At 51.5% G+C, this 13,216-nt stretch overlaps 8 protein-coding genes across 8 annotated transcripts; 5 read left to right on the top strand and 3 right to left on the bottom strand.

Moving 5' to 3' along the window:
- Nucleotides 1-2,273: 2,273 nt before the first annotated feature.
- On the top strand, nt 2,274-2,498 carry PHYSODRAFT_464980 (hypothetical protein; the record flags this gene model as incomplete). Its single annotated transcript, XM_009529683.1, has 1 exon — nt 2,274-2,498. A coding segment is annotated over one exon (225 nt), but the record flags the coding sequence as incomplete, so codon positions are not given.
- A 171-nt stretch (nt 2,499-2,669) lies between these two features.
- PHYSODRAFT_332644 (hypothetical protein) lies at nt 2,670-3,455 on the top strand (the record flags this gene model as incomplete). The annotated part of the gene is made up of 1 exon (XM_009529682.1): nt 2,670-3,455. One exon carries the CDS (start codon nt 2,670-2,672, stop codon nt 3,453-3,455), a length of 786 nt encoding a protein of 261 aa, XP_009527977.1.
- Nucleotides 3,456-4,909: 1,454 nt separating this feature from the next.
- PHYSODRAFT_441348 (hypothetical protein) lies at nt 4,910-5,551 on the top strand (the record flags this gene model as incomplete). The annotated part of the gene is made up of 1 exon (XM_009529681.1): nt 4,910-5,551. A coding segment is annotated over one exon (642 nt), but the record flags the coding sequence as incomplete, so codon positions are not given.
- Nucleotides 5,552-6,134: 583 nt separating this feature from the next.
- PHYSODRAFT_301379 (hypothetical protein) lies at nt 6,135-6,518 on the top strand (the record flags this gene model as incomplete). The annotated part of the gene is made up of 1 exon (XM_009529680.1): nt 6,135-6,518. The coding sequence occupies one exon, from the start codon at nt 6,135-6,137 to the stop codon at nt 6,516-6,518; it is 384 nt and encodes a 127-aa protein (XP_009527975.1).
- Nucleotides 6,519-7,353: 835 nt separating this feature from the next.
- PHYSODRAFT_286135 (hypothetical protein) lies at nt 7,354-7,725 on the bottom strand (the record flags this gene model as incomplete). The annotated part of the gene is made up of 1 exon (XM_009529679.1): nt 7,354-7,725. The coding sequence occupies one exon, from the start codon at nt 7,723-7,725 to the stop codon at nt 7,354-7,356; it is 372 nt and encodes a 123-aa protein (XP_009527974.1).
- A 1,468-nt stretch (nt 7,726-9,193) lies between these two features.
- PHYSODRAFT_315400 (hypothetical protein) lies at nt 9,194-10,176 on the top strand (the record flags this gene model as incomplete). The annotated part of the gene is made up of 3 exons (XM_009529678.1): nt 9,194-9,407; nt 9,636-9,809; nt 9,857-10,176. 3 exons carry the CDS (start codon nt 9,194-9,196, stop codon nt 10,174-10,176), a joined length of 708 nt encoding a protein of 235 aa, XP_009527973.1.
- Nucleotides 10,177-11,605: 1,429 nt separating this feature from the next.
- Nucleotides 11,606-12,097, bottom strand: PHYSODRAFT_499717 (hypothetical protein; the record flags this gene model as incomplete). Its single annotated transcript, XM_009529677.1, has 1 exon — nt 11,606-12,097. A coding segment is annotated over one exon (492 nt), but the record flags the coding sequence as incomplete, so codon positions are not given.
- Nucleotides 12,098-12,633: 536 nt separating this feature from the next.
- PHYSODRAFT_411463 (hypothetical protein) lies at nt 12,634-12,870 on the bottom strand (the record flags this gene model as incomplete). The annotated part of the gene is made up of 1 exon (XM_009529676.1): nt 12,634-12,870. A coding segment is annotated over one exon (237 nt), but the record flags the coding sequence as incomplete, so codon positions are not given.
- Nucleotides 12,871-13,216: the final 346 nt, after the last annotated feature.

The following is a 13,216-nucleotide window of genomic DNA, read 5'->3' as shown; positions in this document are numbered from 1 at the left end:
CCAAATGCCCTTCCGCGTCGCTCTTTTTGCGGAGCCAGTAGACGCGATTGTAGTTCGTAGCGTGGTCTACAATAGTCAAAATGTGTTTGTGACCGAGCCGATCCGGGATCATGTCCGTCTTCAGGTCAACGCACAAGGTAGCGCCCAGTTCGTCCGTTGGGGCAGATGTAGAAGTATCCTGCTTGTTCTTCGCGCGTCGAGCTTGTTTCTCTTCAGCGCAGTTCATGCAGAAATCCACCTTCCGATTAGAGGCAACCATGCCTTCAACGAGGTTTTTGTCAATCATGCGTACCAGATCCTGGTAGCTCACGTGCCCCAGGCGTTCATGCCACTGCTGAAGCGTAGAGGTCGTCATTGCTGCGAAGGAGGCCGCGCCTTGCTCGATTCCAACAGACCAAAGCCCAGTCGAGGCTGAATTACCCACTTCGGCAACAATCTTGCCCGTCTTGTTCGTAATTGTACACTGCTCCTCACCAAAGGTGTAGGTGTAGCCTCGAGCGGTGAGTTGAGCCACTGAAATCAGGTTGCGGTCAATACCTTTTGCGAAGTACACGTTTTCTAGCAGGACAGTACGAGGCACTCCTTCTGCCATCGTCGTGATGACAGTCTTTCCCTTCTCAGTAGCGGCGACAAGATCTCCATTCGCCACTCGCACCGACAGGAATGCTGGCTCTATCGCGCAAAGTTGGTCACGGTCGATGCAAAGGTGGTGAGTTGCTCCCGAATCCACTGTCCAAACATTTCCTCTCGTGGCAGAAGCACCGCGCTCGGCACCGTCGGCAGCGACCCAGACATAGCCTTCATCATCAGAATCTCTGGATGTGTCGTCATCATCAGCAGCGGCTACGTTCGCACTTCCTCTTGTGGCTAGTTGTTTTGCCTGTTCCACGAGTGGACACGTGAAAATCTTGTGACCAGGCTTCCCGCACACATGGCAATGTATTTCACCACGATGACCAGCGGCGGCAAAGGCTTGGCCGCTATTTTGCTGCTGCGGACGTCGATCCGAGTTGTCGTTGTTGTTTCGCTGGTTACGCCAATGCTGATCATCATTGTGGCGATTTCCGCTGCGGTGGCCATGTGAATTCGGGTTCCGGCGGTCAGCATGACGGTTTTTGCGTTCATCTCGCTTCGCACCACATCTGCGCCCGTCACCGTTCAGCTTGTGTAGCAGTCGCCTCATGCGATCGGTTTCCGCAACGTAATCGCTTGCGTCGTCGGGCACTGAAGACAACAGCGTGGGCGCTAACTCGGGGCATGCATTGTTTCCGAACACCTCCATGACCATCTTGGTCTGATCACCTTCCATGAGGCTCTCGATGAAGTTCAAGTATTCCAGGTAGTCATGCCACGTATCGCCTTCACGCTTGTTATACTGCATCTTCGTGCTGAGTTCGAGTTGGCTTAGTTTACAGCCAAACTCTGCACGCATCGCGCGCTTCACATCTGAGTACGGCATGCTGTCACCATTATGACGGCGCAGCCACTCTGAGTTCTTCTTGTGATAGTACCTAGACGCTTTCCCCTCGAGGAAGTTGACAATCACCGATGCCTTGATGTCGTCGGTCCAGGTGGATCCGTTCACGAGCTCCTCCGTCCTTATAGCATGCTCGAACTCGTGGATGAAATTCTCGAAGCCAGCTCCTAACCCAGGGTAAACCTCGTTTCCCTTGAAGTTCGAGCAGCGTACGTCCTTGATTTTAGGCTTCTTCGGTGATGGAGGTGCGGTTTCCATGCTAGTATCCGACATGGAGGGGGAACGGGGCGCTCGCGTCGCGAGCTGCTTCTTCAGTTCTGCCAGCTCGGACTGCAGTCGAAGGATGAACTGGAGCTGGTCGTGCTGCTCCATTGTCTCTTGGTCCGAAGGGTCGAAGTGCAGGTCGTCTGGCAGTCCTAGGCGAGTATTCCTTCCGTCTTGGTGGTCTTCGTCAGCCTCGTTAGCACCTCGTGCCTCCGAGTATTCTTCAAGGTCTTCGTGGTCGCCTCGCGAGTCTTCGAAGTCTTCACTGGTCGCTGCAGAAGGCGAGCCAGTTGGGCTCATAACCTGAAGGGAGCACTCGTTGATCCTGCACGGTTGCTCCTTGTAGTGGTGCCTCGCACCTGGTGTATTGCAGAATGAGTTAGGTTGGATGATGCTAGGATGTCTGTGCTAGGCTAATATGCATCGGTAGTTTCGTGTTGTGTAGCTGGAGGGGTCGTTGTGGTCGTCGCAGGCCGTTATCGTCGCCACTGCACTCATCGCAGGTGGCGCCAGCTCTTGCGATCTCCAACACAAGCGCCCAGTGAAAGAGGTGAAACGAGAACGAGCCGAGATCACAGAGGCACTGTTGAAGATGCTCCCGGTACTGAATGGCAAGTCTCTTTGTATGAAATATTTGTCCAGAATTGGTTGCCCGAGCCGCCGTGATGGATGCTTCTCCAAGGATAGAGGTCATTTTTGCCCCGACCGTTTGCCGTCGGAGGTTCGAGATGTGATTATTTGCTGCTACGGAGGTTTCAAGCCGGAGTTCGCAAGGTTGGCGAAAGAACCAGACGACGCGTGACGGTCCTACTCCCCCCTCGGTGACGGTATATTTTTCCTGTCGAGACCCGTCACCGAGGGCAGCGCAAGGTCGGAGTCAGACCTAATAAACAAGTCTCCGTCACTGCACGCAGATCTCGACAACAACATGGGTGGAAGTCTCACGGTGGTTTCCCCTGCAACCAGTGGTAGGGCCACGAGCTATGCTGGTCTCCCAAACGCGGGTGACATCCCCGCCACGCACCGGGGTGAAGGCACTCACCAAGGCATAGAAGCAAGCGATCAGTCTCAGCAAGCGTTCATTTCACAGCAGTACCGCCGTCACCAAGCTACACTGGCAGTCCGCCACAAGCTACTGACTTATCATCGCGAGGCTGCGCGAGCTGGACTGGACGTTCGACTTGCTGAGTATGGTCTATCGCTATCTCACCCGAGGTCACAAGACCCGGCCGGGCAGAATTCCACCCCGTATTCACTCGACCGCAAGAAACAGCAGGTCTACAGTGACTTCATTCGACGGTCGGGTATGGGCCTGCCCGAGTTTGTACGTCTTCTCCGTGGTGAAACAACATCAGATCCGCGCCCCAACAAAGCGTTGGAGATCCCATCCCATTTACCAAGCTGGGCTACGTACGCCTACCACCGCCAATGGGAGCAGGTCGTCCACCGTGGTGTTGTTCCGGGGTGGAAAACCGAGTTTGAATCCCAGACAACAGCTCCATCGAATCACGCATCGATGTCGGAGGCGCTGAACTCGACTGTGAAAAACATTCGTAATGGTCAGGACAAAAACCAGTATCTTGTGCTCGACATCGACCTCCTCAGCATATTGTCCGGGATCACATGCAGCCCCTTTGGCGCGACAGAGAAAGGAGGGCTGCCTCTTTCCGAAGATGCACGATCTGTCATACCCCAAGGGAGCGTCCGTCAATGAGAATACTCAGGATCTCGACCAGTTCAATACGATGGCCCGCCAACTCTGGCCCGTCGTATCCTCGATGTCAATGCTGAATTTCCGGGACGGACCAAAATGATGTCTGGTGATGTTAACGGCGCATTTCGTAATATCCCTATACATGCTGATCATGTCGGATGATTCGCAGGGGTGATACCGGAGCTCGGGGTACTTGTGATTGACCTCTCTTGCCCGTTTGGCTGGAAACTTTCGCCAATGCACTATTGGCTGGCAGGAGCGGCAATTACCCACCTGTACTCTACTTCCAAACCTCGCTGGTCTAACCAACCGGGACCAGCCAATACGTACTTCGACGCGAAAACATGGTGCGATGATCACAATTCGATTGAGCCGGATGTAGGTTCGAGGTTGGAGGAAGCAGATCTGGCATTACGTGGAGCGATGATTGCCGTGCTGGGTCCCGAGGCGGTGAATGAAGATAAGTTTACATCGTGATCAACTCGTTGTAAAGCACTCGGACTGGTATGGGATACATCTGCGTTGTATGTGACGATGCCCCAGGACAAAGTTACGAAGGCCATCACACGAGTCGACGCGCTGCTGGCATCCACACACACCACGCGGACGAAGCTCGAGAAGCTGCTGGGGAGTTTGCGCCACGTGGTAACGTGTATTCGCTCCGCAGCTACGTTCTTTCAGCGTTTGGCAGCTTTAGCCCGCTCGGCTCATCGTTTCTCGAGTGTCGCCGTCAATGAAGGAGCGCGGGACGACCTACACTGGTTTCGGCTAATCCTGCGAACTGCAACACTAAACTGGATACCCCTAGGACGATTTACGATGACACAACCACCCGACTTCTGTATTGTTATGGATGCAAGTGACTTGGGTTTGTGCGCACTCTGGCCCTCACGACGAGAATTTATCCAAGTTCCCTTTAGCTCGGAAGAGCTGCTGCAGATTGAAGCCTTCAAGCATGACGGCTCTGGCGACTATGGAATAAACCTACGCGAGTTGATGAGTGCGGTATTTTCTTGTGTGGTCTGGGGAGAACGCTGGGCTTGTGTTGAGCCCGACCGTCAGCACCACATTCGACTCCGCATAGACAATCAGTCGGCTGTATCGTGGACGAATCGAAGGGCGAGCAGGAATGCCACGGCGCAGATACTGCTTCGCCTGTTAAGTTTGATGGAAATTCGTTTCAACTTTTTCGTGACGGCCTCGCATATCCCCGGCGTGGAGAACATAATGGCAGACACTGGGTCTCGGGTGTGGCAGTCTCCGACGAAAGCTGACCTTTTTACTAATATGTCGTCTGCATGGACCCAGGTGAGAGTGCCACCCGGCTACAGGACGTTCTCGACTCTTTGGGAGCGATACTACGCGCTGGGGCGTTGGCCGAGTCAAGCCGAGCTCACTACAAGAGCGCATGGGGTCAATGGACAACCTGGTGCCGTTGGTTGAACTACCCCATCTGGCTATCGGAGCATGATCTGGACAAAAATGCAGCGCAGCTCGGTTCATTCACGGTGTATCTGTGGCGCTTTGGGATGAATATGGCCGGCCAAGGAAATTCATACTCAACTATCTGCGCCAAATTGTGTGCTGTTCGGTGGTATCACCGCTACAATCTCGGGTATGACCCGGGTGTGAACGCGAGCCACGCGTTGCTACTCCGCGGCATCCGGAGGTTCACGAACCCCGATTCCAAGCAGCATCCGCTGTCACCCAAGCTTCTACGGCGTGCGAGTACAATGCTTGACTTCCAGCAACCTCGCAACATGCTCGCGTGGGGTGGAATGCTGCTTGCATACTTCTTTTTACTTCGGAGATCAGAATACCTGTTTATTGGCCGGCGTCACCACGACTATATATTACGACTTGGAGATATTTGCTTCTTGGACAATCAGAATCAACGCGCGACCCCGCGCAAAGCGACTCGGGTGGGTATTCGTCTGTGTGGTGCAAAGAATAATCAGTTCGGCAGGGAAGAGCTTCGCTACCACCAGAAGTCGGGCGATAGCGTCCTTTGTCCCGTTCGAGCGGCCCGATGGATACTCAAGGCAGCAGCAGTGTTTGGAACTCATCTGGATCAACCCGCCTTGACAACAGGCCAATTAGGTGGTATTAGCGCTCGAGAAATTGCGGCAATTATCAAGGACGCTGCAAGAATCGAAGGTCTCAATCCCGAGCGGTATTCCACTCACTCGATCCGAATTGGAGGTGCGACGGTATTGTTCAATGCGGGGGCCGATAGACTTGCCATCAAGGTTCTCGGTCGATGGTTGTCGAATTGCTTCAAGGAATATCCAGTACTCACGGCTGAAGGATCCGCCGAGCTCTCAAGACTAATGTGCTAGGCGGGGAGGACGCCTAGCGACGCGTGGCCAGCATTACGTACTTCTTGCGGAAATTCGCGGCGGATTTCGAGTTGGGGCGCCGCCACTCCACTCCCGCTAAGAATTCACTACATGTTTCCCCACACTGAAGGCGATCTGTTGGAAACAGGTAGTTTCGCAACGACTGAGGAGCTCCAGAAGAGGTGCGAGGCGGAGAAAGACGAAACTCCTTTTTCCAGGGCGCCGTAAGTAGTCTAGATCTATTCATTCTTCGTTTTACAACAGTTCACCACCTTATACCTGAATCAGTTTGTGATCGGACTTCGCTCTCTCAATCCGCTGGACAATTTCAATCTTAACGATGGGAGTCAGCACAGCCTTCCTCATCGCTTTGATCACCCTCACTCTTGTCAACTACGCTACTCCAGCGCTCGCAATCAAGAAGGCTGTAATCGACGATGCGTCCTCAGAAGCCACCGCAAGTCTCCACATTCGTGGCGGCGTTCCCGAGGCGAGACGGCTGAGGACTCACGACTTAATCAAGGCATCCAGCAGCCAAGTAATGGACACTTCATCAGGCGCTGTCGAAGAAAGAGCGCTCGGAAGCGGCCTCAGCAAACTCGCCCAGAAGCTGAAAAAATCTCCAAGCGCTCTCGTCAAGCTCCTCAAAAAGCTGAAAGAGCGTTTACCGGATACTTCGGCCATGCTTGATCACTTGAACCATGTGCTCTTCAGCATAATATAGTTGAGGCGTGCGAGACCACAGTGTTCCAGTACCAGCCACAATAAATCTGGGCTTGGACAAAGCGCTGGTTGCGAGCAGATTCACCGACGCACCAGAACAGAAGGCTAAATGAAGGTCATCATGCTTTTTTGGAAAGGAGTCCCGCTATAATCGTCCTATAACTTATACCTACCTATGCTAGACTTGTCTGCTGTGCTAGTGAGCGGTTTGTTACCTGCGAACTGGTTTAATTCCTACCCTACAGTGTTCATTCAGCAAGGTGTCTGGCCTTTTGCTGCGACGTTACTCTGGCGATTTCTAAGAAGGCCCTACCCCATGGTGCGACCGGAATTGAAGCTGCGCCTCGCTTACTTAGTCCCGATGCGAGACAACTCCGGAGTGACGACTCGACCAAGGCATCCGTCAGCCAGCTGATGCACACTTCGCTAGGCGTCGACGAAGAGGGAGGGATATCGAGCGGTCTTGGCAAGCTGCTCCAGAGGCCGAAAGGGTCCCCGAGCGCCTTAAAAAGGGTTTTGAAAAAGCTGCAAGTGGGTTTACCGGATATCTCGGTCATACTGAGTGGCGTGAACCTTATGCTCATCAGCCTGTTCTAGTGGGTTCCAGTGTCCCAGCACGAGCCACACAGACTCCGGCGCTTTTTTCAAAGAGAAAGGCTAAATGAAGGTTCGATTCTTTGCTCTCAGGGTTTACAATTCTATAGAAATGTGGTGCTATGAAGTTGTTTTAGCGGCTCAGATACTGATCGAGTCAGGAATATGCTTATGGATACAAATACGAGTGCTTTCCCGTATTGGCACGATTGCGGGATTTCCAGCCAGAACGCCTGTGAAACTTACGTTAGGTGGTGTAGTCCGACGGACAGGAAAGCCTGCAGCTGAAGCAGCCAGTCCGGGATATCGTGAAAACGCTTGCTCAGCTTCTGCCTGAGCTTGCTGAGACCGGTCGAGATCTTGCGTTCCTCTTCTTCCTTGGTGACAGACGATGCGATCGCAGCCTTTGTACTCGGTAGCTGGGCGTCGGGGGCCTTGATGATCGATGTGCTAGTCCGTAAATACCGAGCATTGGCACCCCTGCCAGTGAGTGGGGCATCGACGATGGTTGCATCGCGGGGCTGAGACTCATCTGTGATCGCATCAGCTGGAGCGGCAACAATGAGGAGAGCGAGGAGAGCAACTGCGACGAAGAAGCCCTTGTGGAGGCCCATCGTTGGACTTGGAATTGCAGGGCGCTTGCTTATTGGAAGATTAATTATGATCTGGGTGGGCTCTACAGGTCAATGGTACGCTGTCAGTACAAAATCGGCGGGTGGTTCTGAGACACCGCGCCGTATCGCATTACGCATGTGTTTACGCATGTGTTTACGACCCGATACTGTACACACCAGAAAACGGAGTAAGGAATTGCTACGATCGACGGCATTGATGAGAACAGGCGAGCCAACTCCAAAACGTACGGATGATGAACGATGTACATGTCGGACAAGCTGCAGGGCACCTATAACATTTACCGTATTTATTTAGTTGTTGTGGGGGTTTAGTTATAATGGGGTTGCCGAAAAAGGAGCCATTTTGGAGACGGGCGAAGTCTTTATGAAAAGTTTGTATGAAGTGATTGATGATCGAGGTAGGAAAGTACTCATTCCCATTTTGTACCACCCCCATTATAACTAAATATGGTAGGTATACCGAATTTGAGATTTCCTACGTGATACCCTAGGTGTACACGAGATACACAGGGTAAGCGCGCAGAAAAAAACTGTTTAATGCAAATGCAACGACGTATTGCCGTTTGCAGATATTTTGGCTAACGCACGCTTATTATCTCGTTAATAATCTCGATTTTAATCCAGTCAGCTCTTAATTCAGACCTAGGTCTGATTTACACGTATCGCCAGTACGGTCTAACATCCAAGCTTGAGGCTCTGTGCTCCCGACCAAAACGCTTTTCTGCGGCTTGGAAACGCAGAAATGCCATTCTAGACTGGTCAAACCGAGCTTCTGGGCCTAAAAGCGGCCTCCACCAAAGCACAAAGCTAAAACAGCCCTCGCCTATCTCGTGTCCACTCATATTATTTTAGAGGACAAAGTATTTGCAAGTGGCAATACATGTAGGTGTATTCATGAATTTGTGTATTCATGAAATTATCTAAGCTTCTCTCTCGTCGGCAGCCAGCGTGTCAATATCGCGAGCAGGGTCATCAACCGAAGCATCGGCCAGTACACGACGCTGCATGCTGAAATCTGTAACCAGCTGAAACAGTAACTCCCAGTCAGGATCTTCTTCGGCAAGCGCCTTCCCCGTGCCGGAAGTCCGCGCCCTGCCTTGGCGCTGGCCGGGGGATCGTGGCATCCTGCTCGCTCTTTGCTAAATGACTGGCTTTTTCAGCACTGTTTAGGTGCATTAGGTAGGAGTAAAGGTCGTCAATATACACCAGTTAGGTCAGCAATATACACGCACGTGGGCCACCAATAGACAGAAAAAAAGAGACGCAGCCTGATGCATACTTTTGTTCACTGTGGTCCACACTAACAATAAAATTACTGGTCCTAGCCAACGCACCGTCACACGAGCAGCAACCAGCAGCGCCAACAGCAGCTCCAGCGCCCCGCCGAGACCAAGAGTATGCAGCACGACTAACTACAGCAGGTCAGCAGCGGCGGGTTGGAGAAACGATGCCGGCCGATGGACCGTTCATTGCGAAGCTAAAACAATTAGTTCAAGAAGCTGATTATTGTGGTAAAACCATTAACAGGGAAGAAGTTTTGAAGAAGCTGCACGAGTTCCGTGACCTCTACGTTGACTCCTCATTCTCCATGGATGTGGCAATTGCTGCTAAAGCTGCAGTGCTTGTCTTTAGGGGCGCAAGCAACGCTGTGGCAGGATATCGTAGGGCGGATCAATTTCCAGTGTCAAGCAGCCATGTGCGGGCCGAGTTGAAGCTGAACAAGGGCACAAGCATTGTGGAAATCATTAAGGACGCCACCCAAGCTGCCATCGACGAAGATGCCGAGGGTCCCAATGATCAGTGCGTTGTAAGCATACCAGGCTACTACTCTAAGATTCGAATGTCGTCTTCGGAGGCGCACGTATTTCCGCATGAGATTTGGCTACAAGTTGGTTGCCGAGAGACACCCATGCACGTGGACCACGGCAGAACGGTAGCGTACTTGCCTCCTTGTCAGCAAAAAGCATTCAAGATTTGGGTGTTTTTCCGCGCGATGAAGGACGCTCGATCCATCCGCGTGGGGAAAACCGAGAACTCGATGAACCGAGTCCTGGGGGCGTCGTGTTCGTCAACCATTTGGTCTTTCACACTGTTACTCTCGCCTATGAAGCCAAGACGCTGGACGAAGAGAAGTGGGTCGCAATCGCAGGTAATGTCGTAATTTTGAAGCAAGATCGACTGTTTGCACACCGTTATGCTATGCAGGCCGCTGTTGCTGTGGCCAAGGGGACTAGGCCAGCATGGGAAAGAGTGCTGCCAGCGTTTTGCGCCATGGAAGGTAGAGTATGGCGTCCTAACAGCTTCGAGGCTGAGAAGAGCAAGTTTATAGCTAAGGTAGAGGAGGATCCCAAATTCGCAGCTAGACGCAATGCGACCACTGCTGGGATTAAAAAGAAGGAGAACCGTAAGCGAAAGCGCCATACACAATAAAGGCTTGCAACATAATGCTGTACCGAAAAAATCTTTAACTGCAACTTTTTTCGATACGTTATCAGACCGTCACATGCAAATCGATATGGATTATGTTGAAGAGTAGGATCTCTTTCTACGTTGTTATTCTTATTTAAAGCTGCCGCCCGCACCATATCGTTATCAATACTTGTAGCGCTTACTGTCACAAGTTCCACGGAGCAACTTAAAACCGAAGCCAAGCATTATTGATGGGTGGGGAGCAAATTATCTTCCCCTTTTTTTAGAATCGATAGCTAGCAGGTTAGTAGATTTACCGTTGTTGTGACTCTCCGACTGATGTAGAGGTAAACCTTACTATCATGACACATAACGGTGAGCATGCTGAGTGTGTTCCAGTAAAATCATCCACGTTACTGATAATATTGTACGCGCGGGAGCAAATTACAGTGGGACATGTGTCAGATTTGATGCAATGCCCCTCTTGTTGTGCTCCTATGCTTATATATTGCATACCCTACTATCATATCATGTAATGCTGAGCACGCTGAGTGAGCTCCAGTAAAGACATGGACATTACGGACAATATTTGGCGCGCGAGAGCAAATTATAGAGCGGAAAAGTATCAAAGTTGATGTAAGTTCATGTAAACCCCGTGCTAATAAACCAGAATTTTCCTCCTTGTTGTGCTCAGATGTCTATAACGCGAATGGGGAGTAGTCAGGAACGCAAGTTAATCATCGTGCAAGCTCAGAAGTCTATGGGTTACTAGTTTGCGTTCCAACACATTCCTGAAACACACCAAATTAAGAGAAGGGGGTAAACAAAGCACAGCTCTGAAGTACTCTAACAGGTGAATGAGGGTTTTGCACTTCTAGCTATTGTTTTCAAGTGCACGAAGGAGTGATATACGTGATATCTACCTGGTCTAGTGCAATTTAGAGATTACAGTATGGTAAGCGTTGAATATTCTAAATACGTAAAATGAAACGTGTATTTTTGTTCGTTACTTGCGCTAGTTCCAGTAACCTAGACGTTATCGCAGCAGGTACGGAATGTACAAGGCATGCGATGCAAGAGGGGGCCGGCCCCGTGGGCGGTGGATAGGAATTTGTTCTTGGGCTGGTGGATACACTTGTGGCAAGACAGAAGTTGCCCCATTCGGCGGAACGTCGCGCTGTGAGAATGGCGGCGTGGGGCTTGACGAGGCTAAAACGGAAAAATAGAATCCTGTGTTGTGTGGACGCATTCCTGTTCCACTCATATCTGCACTGAGTAGTTAGCTCCAGCTGGCGTCGAATTGATTGTAGTCATCACAAATGCTTGCGTCCGTTGACGTCGAGAAATCCAATTCATAGAAGTCGACCGTATTATCGTGCAGAAAATCCTGTACAGCTGAGCTGATAAGTTCCAATTGTTCCGCCGAGCCGGTTTTTGGCTCGATCACAAGTTATGTGTTGGGAGCTGCCGGTTCAACCGAAGTCAAGGGCGCACTATGAACCAGCACAGGAGCCTTGACTTTGGTGTCACGATGGCCAGTACGGCGAATCCGTCGGTTCTTGAACTTAAGGTGCAAACCGCCGACGCCCGGAACACTTAAACCGAACGCGACCCGGCCGCAGATCACGTGGGCGCACGATAAAAATTTTGTGAGGTAGGGGCACATACACTCAAACGTGTTAATGCGCACTACCCATCCACTCGGCGGCATACCCAGGTGGTGAGCCCACCGAACTGACCACTTCACAGTGGAACGGTAAAACGTGGCCGCCGACCTTTTTTCAGCGTCAGTCAAACAACCTTCAAACAGAAGTACCCCATTAGACTGGGTTGCAGTGGCCTGTGAGTCTCCAATGCTTGAAACTTCTTGGATGTCTGCATCGTCCGTTATCCCGTCGCCTAAGTACTGCACTCGTACGACAGAATGCTCTCCCGTATTAAAACAGCAACCCGCTGCGATGAAACTTGGAAGTTCGCAAGCGTTTTAGCCTCTTGAGGTGGGTGTGGGCGCGCGGACGTACTACTAGGTTGAATACAGATCGAGGTGTCTTCCGCGATAGTCAGAAGTTTTTGGATGAGGCGTCTCATATCCATAACCTTGCGGAGCGTGAAACGCTTGATACTAGCGTTGAAAACTTCACATGGATTGTTAGTCGTTACGAATCCACCAGGAGAATGGTAAATCTGCCACCGCCAAAATCGGCTACTAAGCCACTGAGAATCGCAATATTCAACAAAACTCCACAGTCGACTATCACATTTCCACTCTGTAGCCATTCGAGCCCACACCGTCATCAACTGGACTTGACTAGTTGCGTAGTGCATGTCAAGAATGCCACGGTAAACTACTCCACGAACGGTATTTGGTAAATGCAGGATGCGCTTAGGCACGTTGTAAAGCACGTGAAAAAACACATCGGGTAGGTGGCGTTCTCGAACCCCGTAATAGTTTGTAGCCATCGTAATAGTTTGTAGCCATCGTATATGTTTCACACTGCGCTTAACTTGGGTGTAGGACGGGTAGCCCAGCATTGGCTTCGGGACATCGGGTGCGCGCAGTAAGTTGCTCCAGATGAGACGAGGCGGTACAGCGTTCTCGTCCATGCGATGAATGTATTCTTTCATCTCTTCTGTAACCTTAGGCGTAGGCGGTACCGCGCGTTCGATCTCTCCACGAAAATGAGCTGCTCCGTTGCTTAGAATGATCCACTCACTTCGAAACTACTGGACAGTGATGAACTTTCCAGCACGTCGGGCACTTTATCGGTCCCGTGCTGCTCTCACAGGTTTCGCTACGACAGCGCAGTCGGCGCTCAACCATATCGTGTTCCCCAGGGCAGATGATGCACGGACGATCCTTTTTGGCACGCACCACCGAACAACAAAAAGCTTCCCAGCGAAATTTCACGTATTCATCTTCATTACAGCACGCTCTTAGTTTAGTCCACTCCAGCGGTGGTCGGCAAAGCCGGCTAGCTTGAGAGACCGCCTGATGCTTGGTGTCACCCGAAAGTGTTAGCTGAAACGATGACTGGAGCAGACAGGCAGCAGTGCGGTTCTT

The sequence above is a fragment of the Phytophthora sojae genome (assembly GCF_000149755.1).
Source record: "Phytophthora sojae unplaced genomic scaffold PHYSOscaffold_4, whole genome shotgun sequence".
Taxonomy (NCBI): domain Eukaryota; phylum Oomycota; class Peronosporomycetes; order Peronosporales; family Peronosporaceae; genus Phytophthora; species Phytophthora sojae.
This window is presented reverse-complemented; position numbering and strand designations above follow the sequence as displayed.